The sequence below is a fragment of the Macaca mulatta genome, chromosome 6 (assembly GCF_049350105.2).
Source record: "Macaca mulatta isolate MMU2019108-1 chromosome 6, T2T-MMU8v2.0, whole genome shotgun sequence".
NCBI lineage: Eukaryota > Metazoa > Chordata > Mammalia > Primates > Cercopithecidae > Macaca > Macaca mulatta.
Genome location: NC_133411.1, coordinates 185,595,689 through 185,608,294, shown reverse-complemented (window position 1 = coordinate 185,608,294; position 12,606 = coordinate 185,595,689). Strand labels below are relative to the sequence as shown.

General features: G+C 58.8%; 1 protein-coding gene across 8 annotated transcripts; it reads right to left on the bottom strand.

Moving 5' to 3' along the window:
* Positions 1-264: 264 nt before the first annotated feature.
* On the bottom strand, positions 265-12,321 carry TSPAN17 (tetraspanin 17). Of its 8 annotated transcripts, none has more exons than XR_001445675.3 (9): positions 11,716-12,321; positions 7,654-7,704; positions 7,420-7,566; positions 6,400-6,570; positions 4,288-4,413; positions 3,173-3,229; positions 2,496-2,612; positions 2,152-2,417; positions 265-1,796 (listed from the first exon to the last, which is right to left on the bottom strand). XR_001445675.3 is itself a non-coding variant. In XM_015141468.3 (9 exons), the coding sequence occupies exons 1-9, from the start codon at positions 11,800-11,802 to the stop codon at positions 1,616-1,618; spliced, it is 999 nt and encodes a 332-aa protein (XP_014996954.1). In that variant the 5' UTR covers positions 11,803-12,321; the 3' UTR covers positions 265-1,615.
* Between the last annotated feature and the right edge of the window lie 285 nt (positions 12,322-12,606).

Below are 12,606 nucleotides of genomic sequence, written 5' to 3'. Positions count from 1 at the left end.
GTTCAACTCACACTTGGGGGATGAATGAACCACCCTTATTATTTTGAGTACAGAGGTTTTACCCAAATGCATCAGATACACAGGACAGGTGTGGTGCAAAACTCCAGCAAGAGGGGTCAGACTGGTGTCCCTCCTCCCAGCTGTGCGCTCCAGGCAACCTCCCTCCTGAGTCCATCTCCTCAACAGGAAAAGAAATTCCACCACACAGGGTGTTATGTGACTTGAGGGGTAAAATAAAAGTGAAAATGCAAGACACATGCACAATGCTGCGAGCTGCATTTATTGTATATGTATAAACCACTCCCAGCCAGCGCCTGTCAGGGGCCCAGGACACTGTCCAGCGGGGCCAAGGAGCCACATTGCTGGGCGCATGCCCCACACCCTGGCCACCCAGCAGCAGTGCCCAGCATCCCTGAATAGCAGAGCAGCCAGGGCCCCAGGGGTGACTGTCCTGGAGGGACCTACAGGGGCATGGGGCCAAAACTGGGCCCTGCACCTTGTTTGGCCTGCAGATTTGATTTCTGAATTCGTTTCTGCCAACAACTTAAAAAATCAGGACATCTTGCATACAAATCTGTATCTCTGGCTTCTCCAGATTTCTGGCATTAGGCCTGTATTCCCACACCACAGCAATTAGCTACATCTGAATATGGCAGCGGCCACTGTCAGATGGGGACCCGTGCTCTGCCCCCATCCCCACCACACTCTGTTGGTCTCAAGGTAAGTGGCTGTTACCGACTAGCTTGTGAGAACTTTCTCTCATCACGATGTCTTTGTCTCCAGCAACAGACGTAAAGTCACAGTGAAGCAGGCTCCCAACTCAAGGGCCTGTTTCATCCGTTTATACCACCTATGTGGACCCAGGGGCATCTGACTTTGAGATATCTGGATGAGCCCAGGCAGGGGGCGGCAGGATCACTCCACACATACCCCTTCACATAGCTGATGAGGCGGAGCTGAGGGCAGCAGTCAGCCTTCCCAAGCCTGAGCCAGTTGGCTCTTGAGAAATTCCCAAACTCTCGGAAGCCCGGGGCGCTAGTAGGCAGGCACAGGCTCTACCACAGTGAGGTTGGAGGAGGAAGCCAGACCCAGGGAGTGTGGGGCTGGCGCGCCCTCTAGTGCCCATCAGGCAGCTCTGCAGCCACGGCGAAGATGCTGAACTTGATTCCTAGGAATCAACCATCCAGAGCCCCCAAACAGGCTCCCCCCAGTCCCATGGCTTCCAGCTACTTCTTTTGCAAAATTGTCCCGACCCCAACCCACCCCTCAGACCCTCTCCTGGGCACTCTACTCCCACCGCAGTCCCCAGCAAAGCCGCCCTTCCCAGGCTGCACCCTCTTCAGAGTGGGGTCCAGCCTCCCCACCCTTCAGGTCCCTGTGCTGCACTCCAGGTTGGCCCGCAGCGGCCTCGAGGTGCAGGGAATAACCTGCAGCGGCAGGAGAGGCCAGCTCCTAGTGTACAAGCGTCAGGCGGCACTTAGGTGAGTAGCACGGGCCAGCTGGGCCCTCGGTGACTGGGGAGGCAGTGTCCCAGGTAGTGCTGCCACTGAAGAGCCGGCGTAGTCAGGTGGTCATTCTTCAAGAGAAGCTGTGGGTCTGGACGCTTATGTGAAATCTACCAATTTTTAAAGGTTGGCTCAGGGTATAAACCACCCAGGCCAAAGAAAGCATGTCGGCTGGGTGGGGCCAGGCCAGGGGCCCCAATCACAGAGTTCTGCTGAGGCCCCGCCGTGGACAGGACCTCGGAAACGGTGGGTGTAAGCCAGTGGTTTTCAAAGTCATCATTCCATTTGCTCCTGAGAGGCAAGCAAGAGAAAGAAAATTCTGGGACCCATTTCAGAGTCTGGGACACTGAGGCTGAGGTGGGTTCCTGGCAGGCTCAAAGTTACAGCTCATAGAAAAGAGTGCTCTGAAGCTGCGTGAGGCGGTGGCTGGGGCAACGCGCCCCATACAGCTGTGCACAGAAAAGTGCATCCCAGCATCGGGGGGTGGGGAACGGGGGGCCCTCCACACAGCGCCTCCCACCCCGCTTGGCCTGCACCCTCTGAGCTGCACCCTTCCTAGTCCCCTGGAGAGCCCACCACCCCAAATGTAGCCGAGACAGTGGCTCCCTGTGCACATGTGTGCCTGCATGTGTGTATACACACGCACACAGGACAAGCGGCCCAGGCAGAGGCACGGCAGCTTTCTCCGTGGGTGGACAGCACAGCAGCTCAGGCAAACCCCTCAGGGCTCAGTCCCAGCAGGAACGCCTCCTGCAGCCTTGCCCATCACGAGTATAGGAGGAGGGTCCTGGGGGGCCCCCCAGAGGCCTGGGTAGGCCGGGCATGTGGCCATGGCCTGTGGCGGCCTCACCAGTTGGCTTTCACTGCCTTGATGTCACTCACGAGGTTCTGGGCCAGGCAGATGCCAAAGATCTGTAAGACAGAGGACAGGTGAGGGGAGAGCAAGGGCAGCCCCGGCAAGGGGAGGGGCACGTGGGGCCACAAGCGTACCTGGAGGAGGGCGATGCCCACGAAGACTCCCGCCACCACAATCAGGTTGTCCTGCAGCCACTTCTCAAACTGGCCCACGCAGCCTTTGGTGTGGATGAAGCCCTGCTGCTCCAGTTCCTGGGGACACGCAGGCACCAGGCTCAGCCTGCCTGCCCTTCAGGCCGGCTCCCTCCCTCCCCAGGCTGCCAAGCTCACACCCACCCCAGGGCCTAAACCTGCAGCACCTCTCCCCACAGGGCCTCCACAAAGCCGGCTCTTCTCATGGGGTCTCAGCACGGACGCACGCCCCCTCCTGCCTGCCCAGCTCCTCTCCTATTACCTCCCTTATTTTCTTCCAGGCTTTCAACTGAAACCGTCACATGGCTGTTCATACTGCTTTCTCTAAGGGCTTACCGTCGTTCTCCCTCCACTCCTCCAGAGCCGACTGTCTCATGAGCACCAAATCTCTGGTCTCTAGGGCAAAGCCGGGCACCCCAAGGGTGCTCCACAGAGCAGGACTGAGTAAACCCACATCTTCCCAGGCCCAGGAATCTGCTCGCGCTCTGCTGCCTGGGTGTCTGGCTGGTTCCTGGGACCCAGCACCCTCTCCCCAAAGAACACCTCACCCGTTCCAGAAGAGGTTATAGACAGTCGCATTCCCATCCCAGTACCCCCGCCTGCCCCAGCGCAGTTCCTACCCCTCTCACCAGTTTGAGCCGGACGTCATAGCCACACTGGGTATTGAGGACATCCTCCTGAGGGGAGACAGGCCAGTTAGTGACTTGGTGAGGAACACATCCCATGGGGTCCATGGTACCTGGTCATTGCAGTGGCTTTTCCTTCTCAGAGGAAGCAGATAGGCCCGTGGAGTCTGCTGTGTCTGCCAGTCTTAAGTGAGGCTCTCTGAGGCCCATGTGCCTCTTTTATTTTTTTTTGAGACAGGGTCTCACTCCATTGCCCACGCTGGAGTGCAGTGGCATGACCATAGCTCATTGCAGCTTCAACCTCCTGGGCTCAAGTGATCCTCCCACCTCAGCCTCCCAAGTAGCTGGGACCACAGGATTGTGCCACCATGCCTGTCTAATTTTTTTTTTTTTGTAGACCTGAGGTCTCACTGTGTCGCCCCAGCTGGTCTCGAACTCTTGGACTCAAATGATCCTCCCATGAGCCACTGCACCCGGCCCCACGTGCCTCTTTCCCAGACGCTGGAATGCATGGCTGCAATCACCAAGCTAGACCTGCCTCCGTTCAGGAATCCTGCCTTATCTTATAGGGAGATAAGAATGGGGAGAAACCTGGCCCTTGGCATCCCAGATGAATTGTGACTGAAGAAACATCACCAGGAGAGGTTTCTGCCCTGAAGAAAGTCATAAGGGACAGAGGTCCCCACTCCCTCCTACCCTGCAATGGTGGCCCAGTGGGGTGGTGGCTGGCAATGGCCCAGGCGACCCCTGCCACATACAACTGTAACTGAGAGTGACAGCCTGGCCAACCTTCAAGCTGGCCAGGGGCAGACAATGGCTGTGGCTGTGTTTCTGTGGATGTACGGGGTGCAGGGAGGCCCTCCAGGCCAGTCCCCATCCCTGTGCCCCAGCGTCCTGCGGTTTCCATCTCATTACAATAGAAAAGACAGGTCTTGCTGAACAGGGAAAGCGGCCGCGCCCCAACAGGCTTCAGTGCCACCCATGTAAAATGGCCTCCCCCAGCATCCGTGCCTCCAGAGCAGGGCAGAGCAGAGCGGGCCCTGTGGGGGGCTTCCCCCGAGTCTGTGCACTGGAAAGCCCCGCACCGCTCCTCCCCCAGCCCCACTCACCGCAGGGTCCCTGACGCAGCAGGAGAAGGGCACCCCGCAGCGCTCCCGGCTGGGGTTCAAGTCAGTGCAGTTGAAGTAGATATTGAGGTTCCAGTCGTTGGGGCCTCGGGCTCCGCAGCAAGACCACTGTGGGGGAAGGGGAGAGCCCCAGGTGAGCCAGGCCCACCCCGGGAGCCTCAGCCTGTTTGGGGACAAGCCTAGGCTGCAGGAAAACAGGGCTGTCAGGGACGGGGCTGGGACAGCCAGGTGGGTGGCCACCTCCCCATCCCCACAGGCCTGGGCCCAACCTCCAGGTTCCAGGTTGGGGAAGCAGAGGGGTGCAAGGGAGGGGATCCTGAGCTTTCCCCCTGGCCCAAGAGAGGCTAGGAAAAGGGAGGGAGTGGGACAAGGATACTGGTTCAACGACCATGGCTTCCTCCAGACTACCTGAGAGGCAGGCGCTGGGCCAAGCCCTGTGGCGGCAAAGACCGCTGGGCCCCATGTCTGCAGCAGGCCTCCCACACTTGCCCCAGAGGTTCTACAAAGCCCTCTTCTCCGCAGTGCAGGGCCAGGAGGGGAGTCCTGCCCACCCCAGCCTGCCACTCCCATAGCCATCCCACCCCATTTCCTCCATACCAGCTGGCATCATCCGCACCCTATCACCCCCACCCAGAACACCCTAAGCTGTCCCCTAGTCAGGGGCAATGGCGAGGTTGGGATCTGCCATGAACCACGGTCTTGCGGGGCACACGGGTGCGCACAGCCTTCACTGAGCAGCAGCACCGCGGCTGAAGAGCAGCACACGGGGCTGGGGGAGCTCGAGCTCGGCAGCAGACAGACAGGCTCCGGGGCCAAGCCAGAGAGCTGGAGGAGCCAGGCCTGCCACATGCCCTGCATGTGCTGGTCCCAGGGCAGGGCTCAGCCTCCACCTGCCTCCTGGCACCTGCTCAGTGCCAGCTGCTCCTGCTAGAGAACACTCTCCCTTCTCTTCCTTCTCCTCCTTTGGGAGGCTTCAAGCTCTCCACGCAGAGGCCTTCCCATTCTCCACCCTTCATTTTGACTCTTACCACAATGTACAATTTTGCACACGTGTGTGTACATGCACACATTCGTTTGTTCTGCTTGTTCACCATCTGTCTCTTCCCAACTGCTATCCCTGAGAGGACAGGTCCCAGCTTTTTTCCCCGCCAAATCCCCAGGGCCTGGCTTGGGGTCTGGCATATGGTAAGCCCTTAACAATCATGTGCTGAATGAATGAATTGCATCATAACTGCTTGGCTATGTCTGCCTCTGCCCTGGGTTGAGAGCTGCTTGAAGCAGGCACCAGCTCTGCCTCATCTCTGGATCCAGAGCTGACTCTTGGTGGTGACTGGTGCCAAGGGCCTGTGGCCATGCGTGGGTGTGATCGGGTGTGACTCATGTGTGACTGTGGGACCATGTGTAGGTGCAGGTGTGATCAAGTGTGCCTGTGAGTATGTCACTGGGTGTGGGTGTGACTGTGGGTGACAGTGTGTGACTGTGTGTTTGTGGTAAGGGGTGAGTGGGCGAGATGGTGCAGGTGGGAGGCAGACAGGGTTTCGGGAACTCTTCTCTGGCTGTTCTTCACTAGGGTTAAGTTTGCAAGCTTGAGGGCAGACCTTCCGTCAGGGGTCTAAACTCTAACATGCACAGAGGCCAAATACAGTATAAATGAGAGATAAGGGCTGACAGATATAATAAAATACAGAGTGTTGGGAACAGTGGCAAACAGAGCCTCTGCACCAGTAAAAAGGCGGCAGCAACAGCTCCAGCTGATACTGTGGGCCCAGGGTTGAGCAGAAGTAGAAATCTATATTTTTACGTCTCATTTTCTCCATTCTCCTGTGTGTCGCGGGCCCTGGCGTGGGAGCTGCCAGTGTGGAGCCCATGCCCTCTGTTCCCCAAGGCCGTGGCCCTATGGCACTAGGCAAATGGGGAGCCATAAGGATCACCAGGGGCTGGCTCTCCTCGGACGAGGACACTCCTGGGTCTCTCTCCTGGGGCCCGCTAGCCCAGGTGGGTAAGGAGATGGTCCCATCACAGGGAACTTGCTTCCTCATTCGTCTGCCAGGAAGGTGCCTCCTACAAGTGTCCCAGGCTGGACACTGGACTCACGTATTCCTGAGCAAAGTCAATGAGGTTCTGGAGGTCAATGTCGTCCCGGTAGGCCTTGACGTTGTTGTTGATGAAGAGGTTGAGCTGGTCTCGAATCCAGTCCTTGAAGACAAAGGCCAGGATCCCTGTTGCCAGCTCCAGGAAGAAGATGAGGCCGAGGAACACGGAGAACTGGGGTTGGGGCACACAGACAGTGGGGGTTGGAGACGCAGGGCTCTGGTGGCCTCCCAGGGCTTGAGTGTGCCACAGGGAAGGGTTCCATCTCTACCTCCACCAAGACCCAGAGGCGCCCAGGGTCCCCACCTTCTATTATTTCAGTATTGTTATATGATGGTAAAAGGCATCTGTTCTTACCTACCCATCCAATTCCCTTTGTCTGGTAATCACACCCTGCTCTCTGAAAAATCATCCTCCATGCAAACCTCTAGTTTCCAAGGTTCGGATGGAGCCACATCCCCGCACCCACCAGTCCCAGATACAGGACTGGCAAGTGCCCAAAGCTCACCAATCAGAGCACTACCTCCCTCGGCCTCCAGGGATTGGTCCAGAGGCAGCCAATCAGAGCCAAGGAAATGCAATTAAAGCACTTTGGGAAAACAGTTGGGAAGAGAGCTCTCAGCCTCCAGCAGGAGTTCCTGGGAGGGCATGGGGAAGCCGGCTCTGTTCCTGAGCCTCCTGCTACCTAGGAATGGAGCCAAAACGGGGGAGCGGGGGGACCTGAGAAACAGAGAGAAAGCAGGCCAAGTGACACTGTAGCAGTCCCTGGATCAAAATGCACCGGCAGCCAGCACACCCCTGGACTTTTCTTATTTGAGTCAATAAACATTTTATGCTTGGGCCACCAGGTCTCGGTCACTTACCATACCACAGAAAGGATCCTAGTAAATATAGATAACATAAATCTAACGATGACGATTATAGCATAATAATAAAGCTACACATCATTAGGCTCCAACTGTATTGCAAGAACTGGACGGGAGGAGATTGGGGTTCCCAGTGGATCTCGAGGGCAGCACTCACAAACTTGAGCAGGAAGGTGTTCTCCCGGAGGGCCCCGATGCACCCAGCAAAGCCCAGCACCGACATGACGCCGCCAACTACCACAAACAGCCACACGGGGTCAAGGCCTCCCAGATCTGTCAGCGCTGAGATGTTGGAGAGTACACCCTGTGCCGGGCAGCAGAGGCAGGTGTGGGGAGCTGACCTTCCCACCACCTCGTCCCACGCCCGCCCCACGCCCACCCACTGCCTTACCTTCTCACCCCAGGCCCAGAGGCCGATAGCCAGGAACAGGGCTCCCAGTACCTGCAAGGGCAGCAGCAAAAAGCTCAGGGCTGGGAGCAGCCCCAGGACTCTCCCGGCTCATCCTTCCCCAGTGGGCAGGGCCTTTGGGAAGCCAGTGGAGAGAGGAAGAGGCACAAGGGCTGTGAACAGGATCTGCGGTCCTTTCCATCTTCCCAAGAACATATCCCAGTGCTTCTTCCCCACAGGACACAGCCTGGAGGACTGAACCCTCCCCTAGCCTTGGGATGGACATCAGGGGCCCCTTCCTGGAACTCCAAACTGGAGCAGACTGTGGCCAAGACACTCCTGCCAAGGAGCAATAGCAGCAGTGGCAGCAGGGGTAGTGACGGCACCAGCATACTGAGCCTCTACTCCTGACCAAAGCTGGTGTTTGGGTCCCAGGCTCCTAGCCTCCGTTCTGCACCCTCCCAAGTCCAGCTCTCCTGCTGCCCTAGAGTCCTGTGACTGCTGCCCCACCTTCGACACTCCTCCCCAGCCCCATCCTACTCCTTTAACTGCCTGCCAGAGTCAGTTTCTGTGGCTCACAATCAGATGCCCTGGAATGACGAGGAATCTCAATGATCCCCAGCAGAATCCAGAGGGAAAAGCCTGTTCCAGGAGGAGGGTTGGGCAGAGGCAGAGGCCCTGACACAAGACCACGTCTAGTTCAAGGAACAAACTGAAGGGCAGACAGTCCGGACCCACAGGGCCCTGGAGGCTGTGGAGAGGAGACTAGACAGTACTCTAGCAGCAGTCAGAAACCATGAGCCGGATGGCCGGGCGCAGTGGCTCACGCCTGTAATCCCAGCACTTTGGGAGGCATCCGGCCTATGCCAGTGGCTTTGCCCCATGGTCACAGCTCTGCCTGGGCCTTCAGAACACCAGCCAGACTCCCCACCGGGGCAGTCCAAGTGCCCCTCCTCCATCCTCAGCTTTCCCACCTTCCTGCCTCAATTCCCTCCTGGGAAGAGCCCTGGATGTCAAGGCTGGTTACCCTCACACCTGACCCTGGGCAGGTCCCTGGGCATGCGGTCTCAGAGGGGCCAAGCCTGGGGCCATGACCCCACCTCCTACAACCTCCCCACCCACCTGCTTTCTCTGCAGACTCCTTTCCCTCAGCACATAGCCTCGGCCAAGGCCTCTATCACCTTCCCTTCCCTGACCTTGGGCTCCCCACACTGCTCTATTCTTTCTCTGGAAACATCTTCCCTTCCATTCTACCTGGTAGGTCTGCTGATGTGAAACCAAACATCACTTCTCCTGCCTCCTCCCACTTGGCCTGCCCTTGGCCTTCGGACAGGGGACTGAGTGCCACTGTCTCCTTCCTGAACCCCACCTTCAGTTAACTCAACCCCATTCCTCCCCGAGCTCCTTCCCAGGATGCTCTGCCTTCACCTGCCCCACACCTGCAGCTGGTCCCACGGCCTCCAGCCTCAGCCTTCTGCCGTTCTTCCTCCTCACACTCGTCTTCCATCCCATCATGGCACCAGCATCTCCCGATCTCCACCCAGACCTCACATTGGTCCCACACCCCTTCGTCCACCCGCCTGCAGCAAATACCTCCACAACCCACCGGCACTGATCCCCGCCATGCCGGGAATTCACTGGTGAATAGGACGGACTCGACCCTCACGGAGCTTACACTCCAGCAGGGGAGACGGACAGTGAGCGAGCAGACAGGGAAACTTCAGATACAAACAGACCCCTTAACAAATATCGAGCAGGGTGATGAGAGGGGGGATGCTGGGGTTGGAGGTGAGCTTTAGAGAGGGCAGGAGGGAGGGTGGGGGCATTTCAGCTGAGGTTTGAATGATGAAAAGAGCAAGAGGGAAAAGCCTGTTCCAGGAGGAGGGTTGGGCAGAGGCAGAGGCCCTGACACAAGACCACGTCTAGTTCAAGGAACAAACTGAAGGGCAGACAGCCCGGACCCACAGGGCCCTGGAGGCTGTGGAGAGGAGACTAGACAGTACTCTAGCAGCAGTCAGAAACCATGAGCCGGATGGCCAGGCGCGGTGGCTCACGCCTGTAATCCCAGCACTTTGGGAGGCCAAGGCAGGCGGATCACCTGAGGTAAGGCGTTCGAGACCAGCCTGACCAACATGAAGAAACCCCATCTCTTCTAAAAATACAAAATTAGCCAGGTGTGGTGGCACACACCTATAGTACCAGCTACTTGGGAAGCTGAGGCAGGAAACTCGCTTGAACCCGGGAGACGGAGGTTGCAGTGAGCCGAGATTGTGCCATTGCACTCCAGCCTGGGCAACAAGAGTGAAACTCTGTCTCAAAAAAAAAAAAGAAAAGAAAAGAAAAAAAGAAACCACAAGCAGGTTCCAAGCAGAGCAACACCAGGGTCTGCCTGACATTAAACATGAAAACCTCTGGGCCTGTTTCACAGGCATCCTCCCTTAGGCCACCTTGACCCAAACCTGAAATCTCTCCAGGCCCCAAGTGACCCAGCCCAGTCAATTCAGCCTCTTGACTTTCCCAGCAGCCTTCCTCACCTTTCCCACCTCACCATCCCAGCTTTGCCCCAGCCCTGCCCCCGTTCCAAACCTCCAGGCCCTACCCCTCACCTACCCTCCACACATCAGCCAGGCAAGCGGTCTCCAGCACAGAAGCCAGATCAGACCCATCACCTGAAGCCCTCACTTCTCCATGCTGCCTTAACATAACACCCCACGCTCCGCCCCAGCAACAAACCCGGGTCTCTCACACCTGCTCCCCCTCGGTATTTGAGGTTGCTTCTGCTCACAGCTCTGCCTCACCTCCACCCTCAGCCCACTGGGCTGTCACCTTGGCTCTGTACTTTCTGGCTGTGTGACCCTAAGTAAGTGACTTAACTTCTGTGTGTATTCCTTCAGTTTCCCCATCTGTAAAATGTAGATAATAAGGTAGTTGTGAGAACACAACAGATTGAACTGATTGTATCTGCCTAACAGCCCTCACGGGCAGATTTTTTATCATCCCCTCCCGGGCAGGAAAGCTGAGGCCTGGAGAGGAGAGGTGACTTGCCCAAGGTGTCCCAGCCAGGCCTGCTACAGCCAGGCCTTCTGACTTCCTTGCCAGTGCTCCCACACACTGCCCACACCCTCAAGAGCCTAGCGCTGCAGTGCAAGGGCACCCACCACACCAGTGAGCTCGGTGGCATGTGGGTGGAGGGCAGTGCCAGAGTCTTGCTGAACACAAGTGGGAGGGCCTGGCATCTTGACCCAAGGCCTCAGGAGCAGAGACTGCAGAGGCCACAGCTTTGGAGAGATGGGAAAAAAGACTTGGCATGGCCCAGGGGGACAGACACCACCCTGGGAGGGGCACTAGCTGCTCCCTTCCCCCGTAGGGGCAGCTCCGCCCAGGAGCCTGAGCTTGTCAGCTGTGGAATGTTGAATTCTGTTCCCCAAGGCCAGCTCCCAGGCTCTCAACCGGGGAGATCCCCTCCCAGCCACCAAGGACTCGCTATTGCCCCTCCCTGCCCATCCTAGCAGGTCAGCCTCCTTGTGCAGGACTGAGGTGGGGAGAGGGCTGTGACCCACCCCACTTTGCAGGAGCCTAAGGTGAGGCACCTGACCCAGGTACTACTGGAAGGGAACGGAGGCTGGGTAAAGGGCCCGGTGGCTCCCTTCACGCCAGAATCTCCTCCCTACCGGCTAAACCACTGGTGGGGCTTGGCACACATCCCACATCCCACATCCCAGGGAGGGCAGGAGGGCTGGGCGAGAGAGGGGGCAACCTGCACCTAGCACGCCCCTAGGGTCTTCAAGGAAACACCTTCCCTTTCTCCACAGGGCCTCGGGATTACTCAGGGAGACTCCCTACCCCAACCCCCACCCCACGCTGTAGCTGGGACCCGCCCCCAGCAATCCGGGCCTCTGTAGCTACCTCGGGTAGTCCTGGAAGTGGGCGTGGGGGTGGCAGAACTGGGGGGATGGTCCCGAGCTCCAAACTCTTGGGGCAGGGAGTGGTCTCCCCCAGCAGAAGACTGAATCTCCCTCTCCCACCACCCCCCAGCACAGGGGAAGGCGCAGACCCCGCGCTCACCCAGAAGACAATGTTGAAGCCAAACAGGAAGTATTTCCCGCAGCAGCCGACCTCGGGTTCCTGGAAATGCTGGTGCTTGCCGGGCATGGTGAGCGGCCACCCGCCGGCCCGGAAACCGGAGCCGGGAGCCAGGCCCAGCGCCCCGCGGGCCGCCCTGGGCTAGAGCCGCCCAGGGCCTAGCCGGGCGGCTGAGGCTTCATCGCCTCGGCCACACAGAGCGCCGGTCGGGCCCCGCCCGCCCCTCAGGGACCGCCCTCAGCATCCAGACCGCCCTGCCCGGAGCCCTGCTGTCCCCGCCTCTGTCCGAGCCCCGCCTCTGTCCGAGCCCCGCCTCTGTCCGAGCCCCGCCTCTGTCCGAGCCCCGCCTCTGTCCGAGCCCCGCCTCTGTCCGAGCCCCGCCTCTGGACCGGGCTCCGCCTCTGCATCAGGCTCCGCCCCCATGGCCCTTAGTCCCTTTGGAGCCCCGCCTTCTCACCTGGCTCCGCCCCCATAGCCCAACTCAGTCCCGTCTGAGCCCAGCCTCTGGATCTGGCTCGGTCCCCGAGCTCCGTCCCCGCAGCCTGATACGGACCTCCTCGCAGCCCCGCCTTCGGCCAGGCCCCGCCCCCGCGCAGGCCGCAGCCGCCGCGTTTCCCAGCGTCCTGCAGACCCGCCTGGGACGCCGGCTGATGGCACCGGAGGCTACCTTGCTTCCCCTGCTAGGTACCAGCGCCATCCCGATCCCCAGCCTGCTGTTGGAGCCCATCCCAGGGGAAGATTAACTGCGACTCCGGGAGGCGAATGGGGAAGCTGGTCCGGATTGAGTTTTTAACACGTGCAGGACGTTTTATCATTGTGGAGTCGCATCAGGCTCACCTTCACCCAGCGGAAATTCAGCTCTACTTATTCGGG

Excerpts from the sequence above, each read along its gene's own strand:
- TSPAN17 (XM_028849119.2), bottom strand. The coding sequence starts at position 11,802 with ATGCCCGGCAAGCACCAGCATTTCCAGGAACCCGAGGTCGGCTGCTGC. Across the intron at positions 7,705-11,715 it reads GCTTCAACATTGTCTTCTGG|GTACTGGGAGCCCTGTTCCT; the intron begins GTGAGCGCGGGG and ends CTGCCCTTGCAG. Across the intron at positions 1,797-2,355 it reads AAGGCAGTGAAAGCCAACTG|GAGCAAATGGAATGATGACT; the intron begins GTGAGGCCGCCA and ends CTTGCCTCTCAG.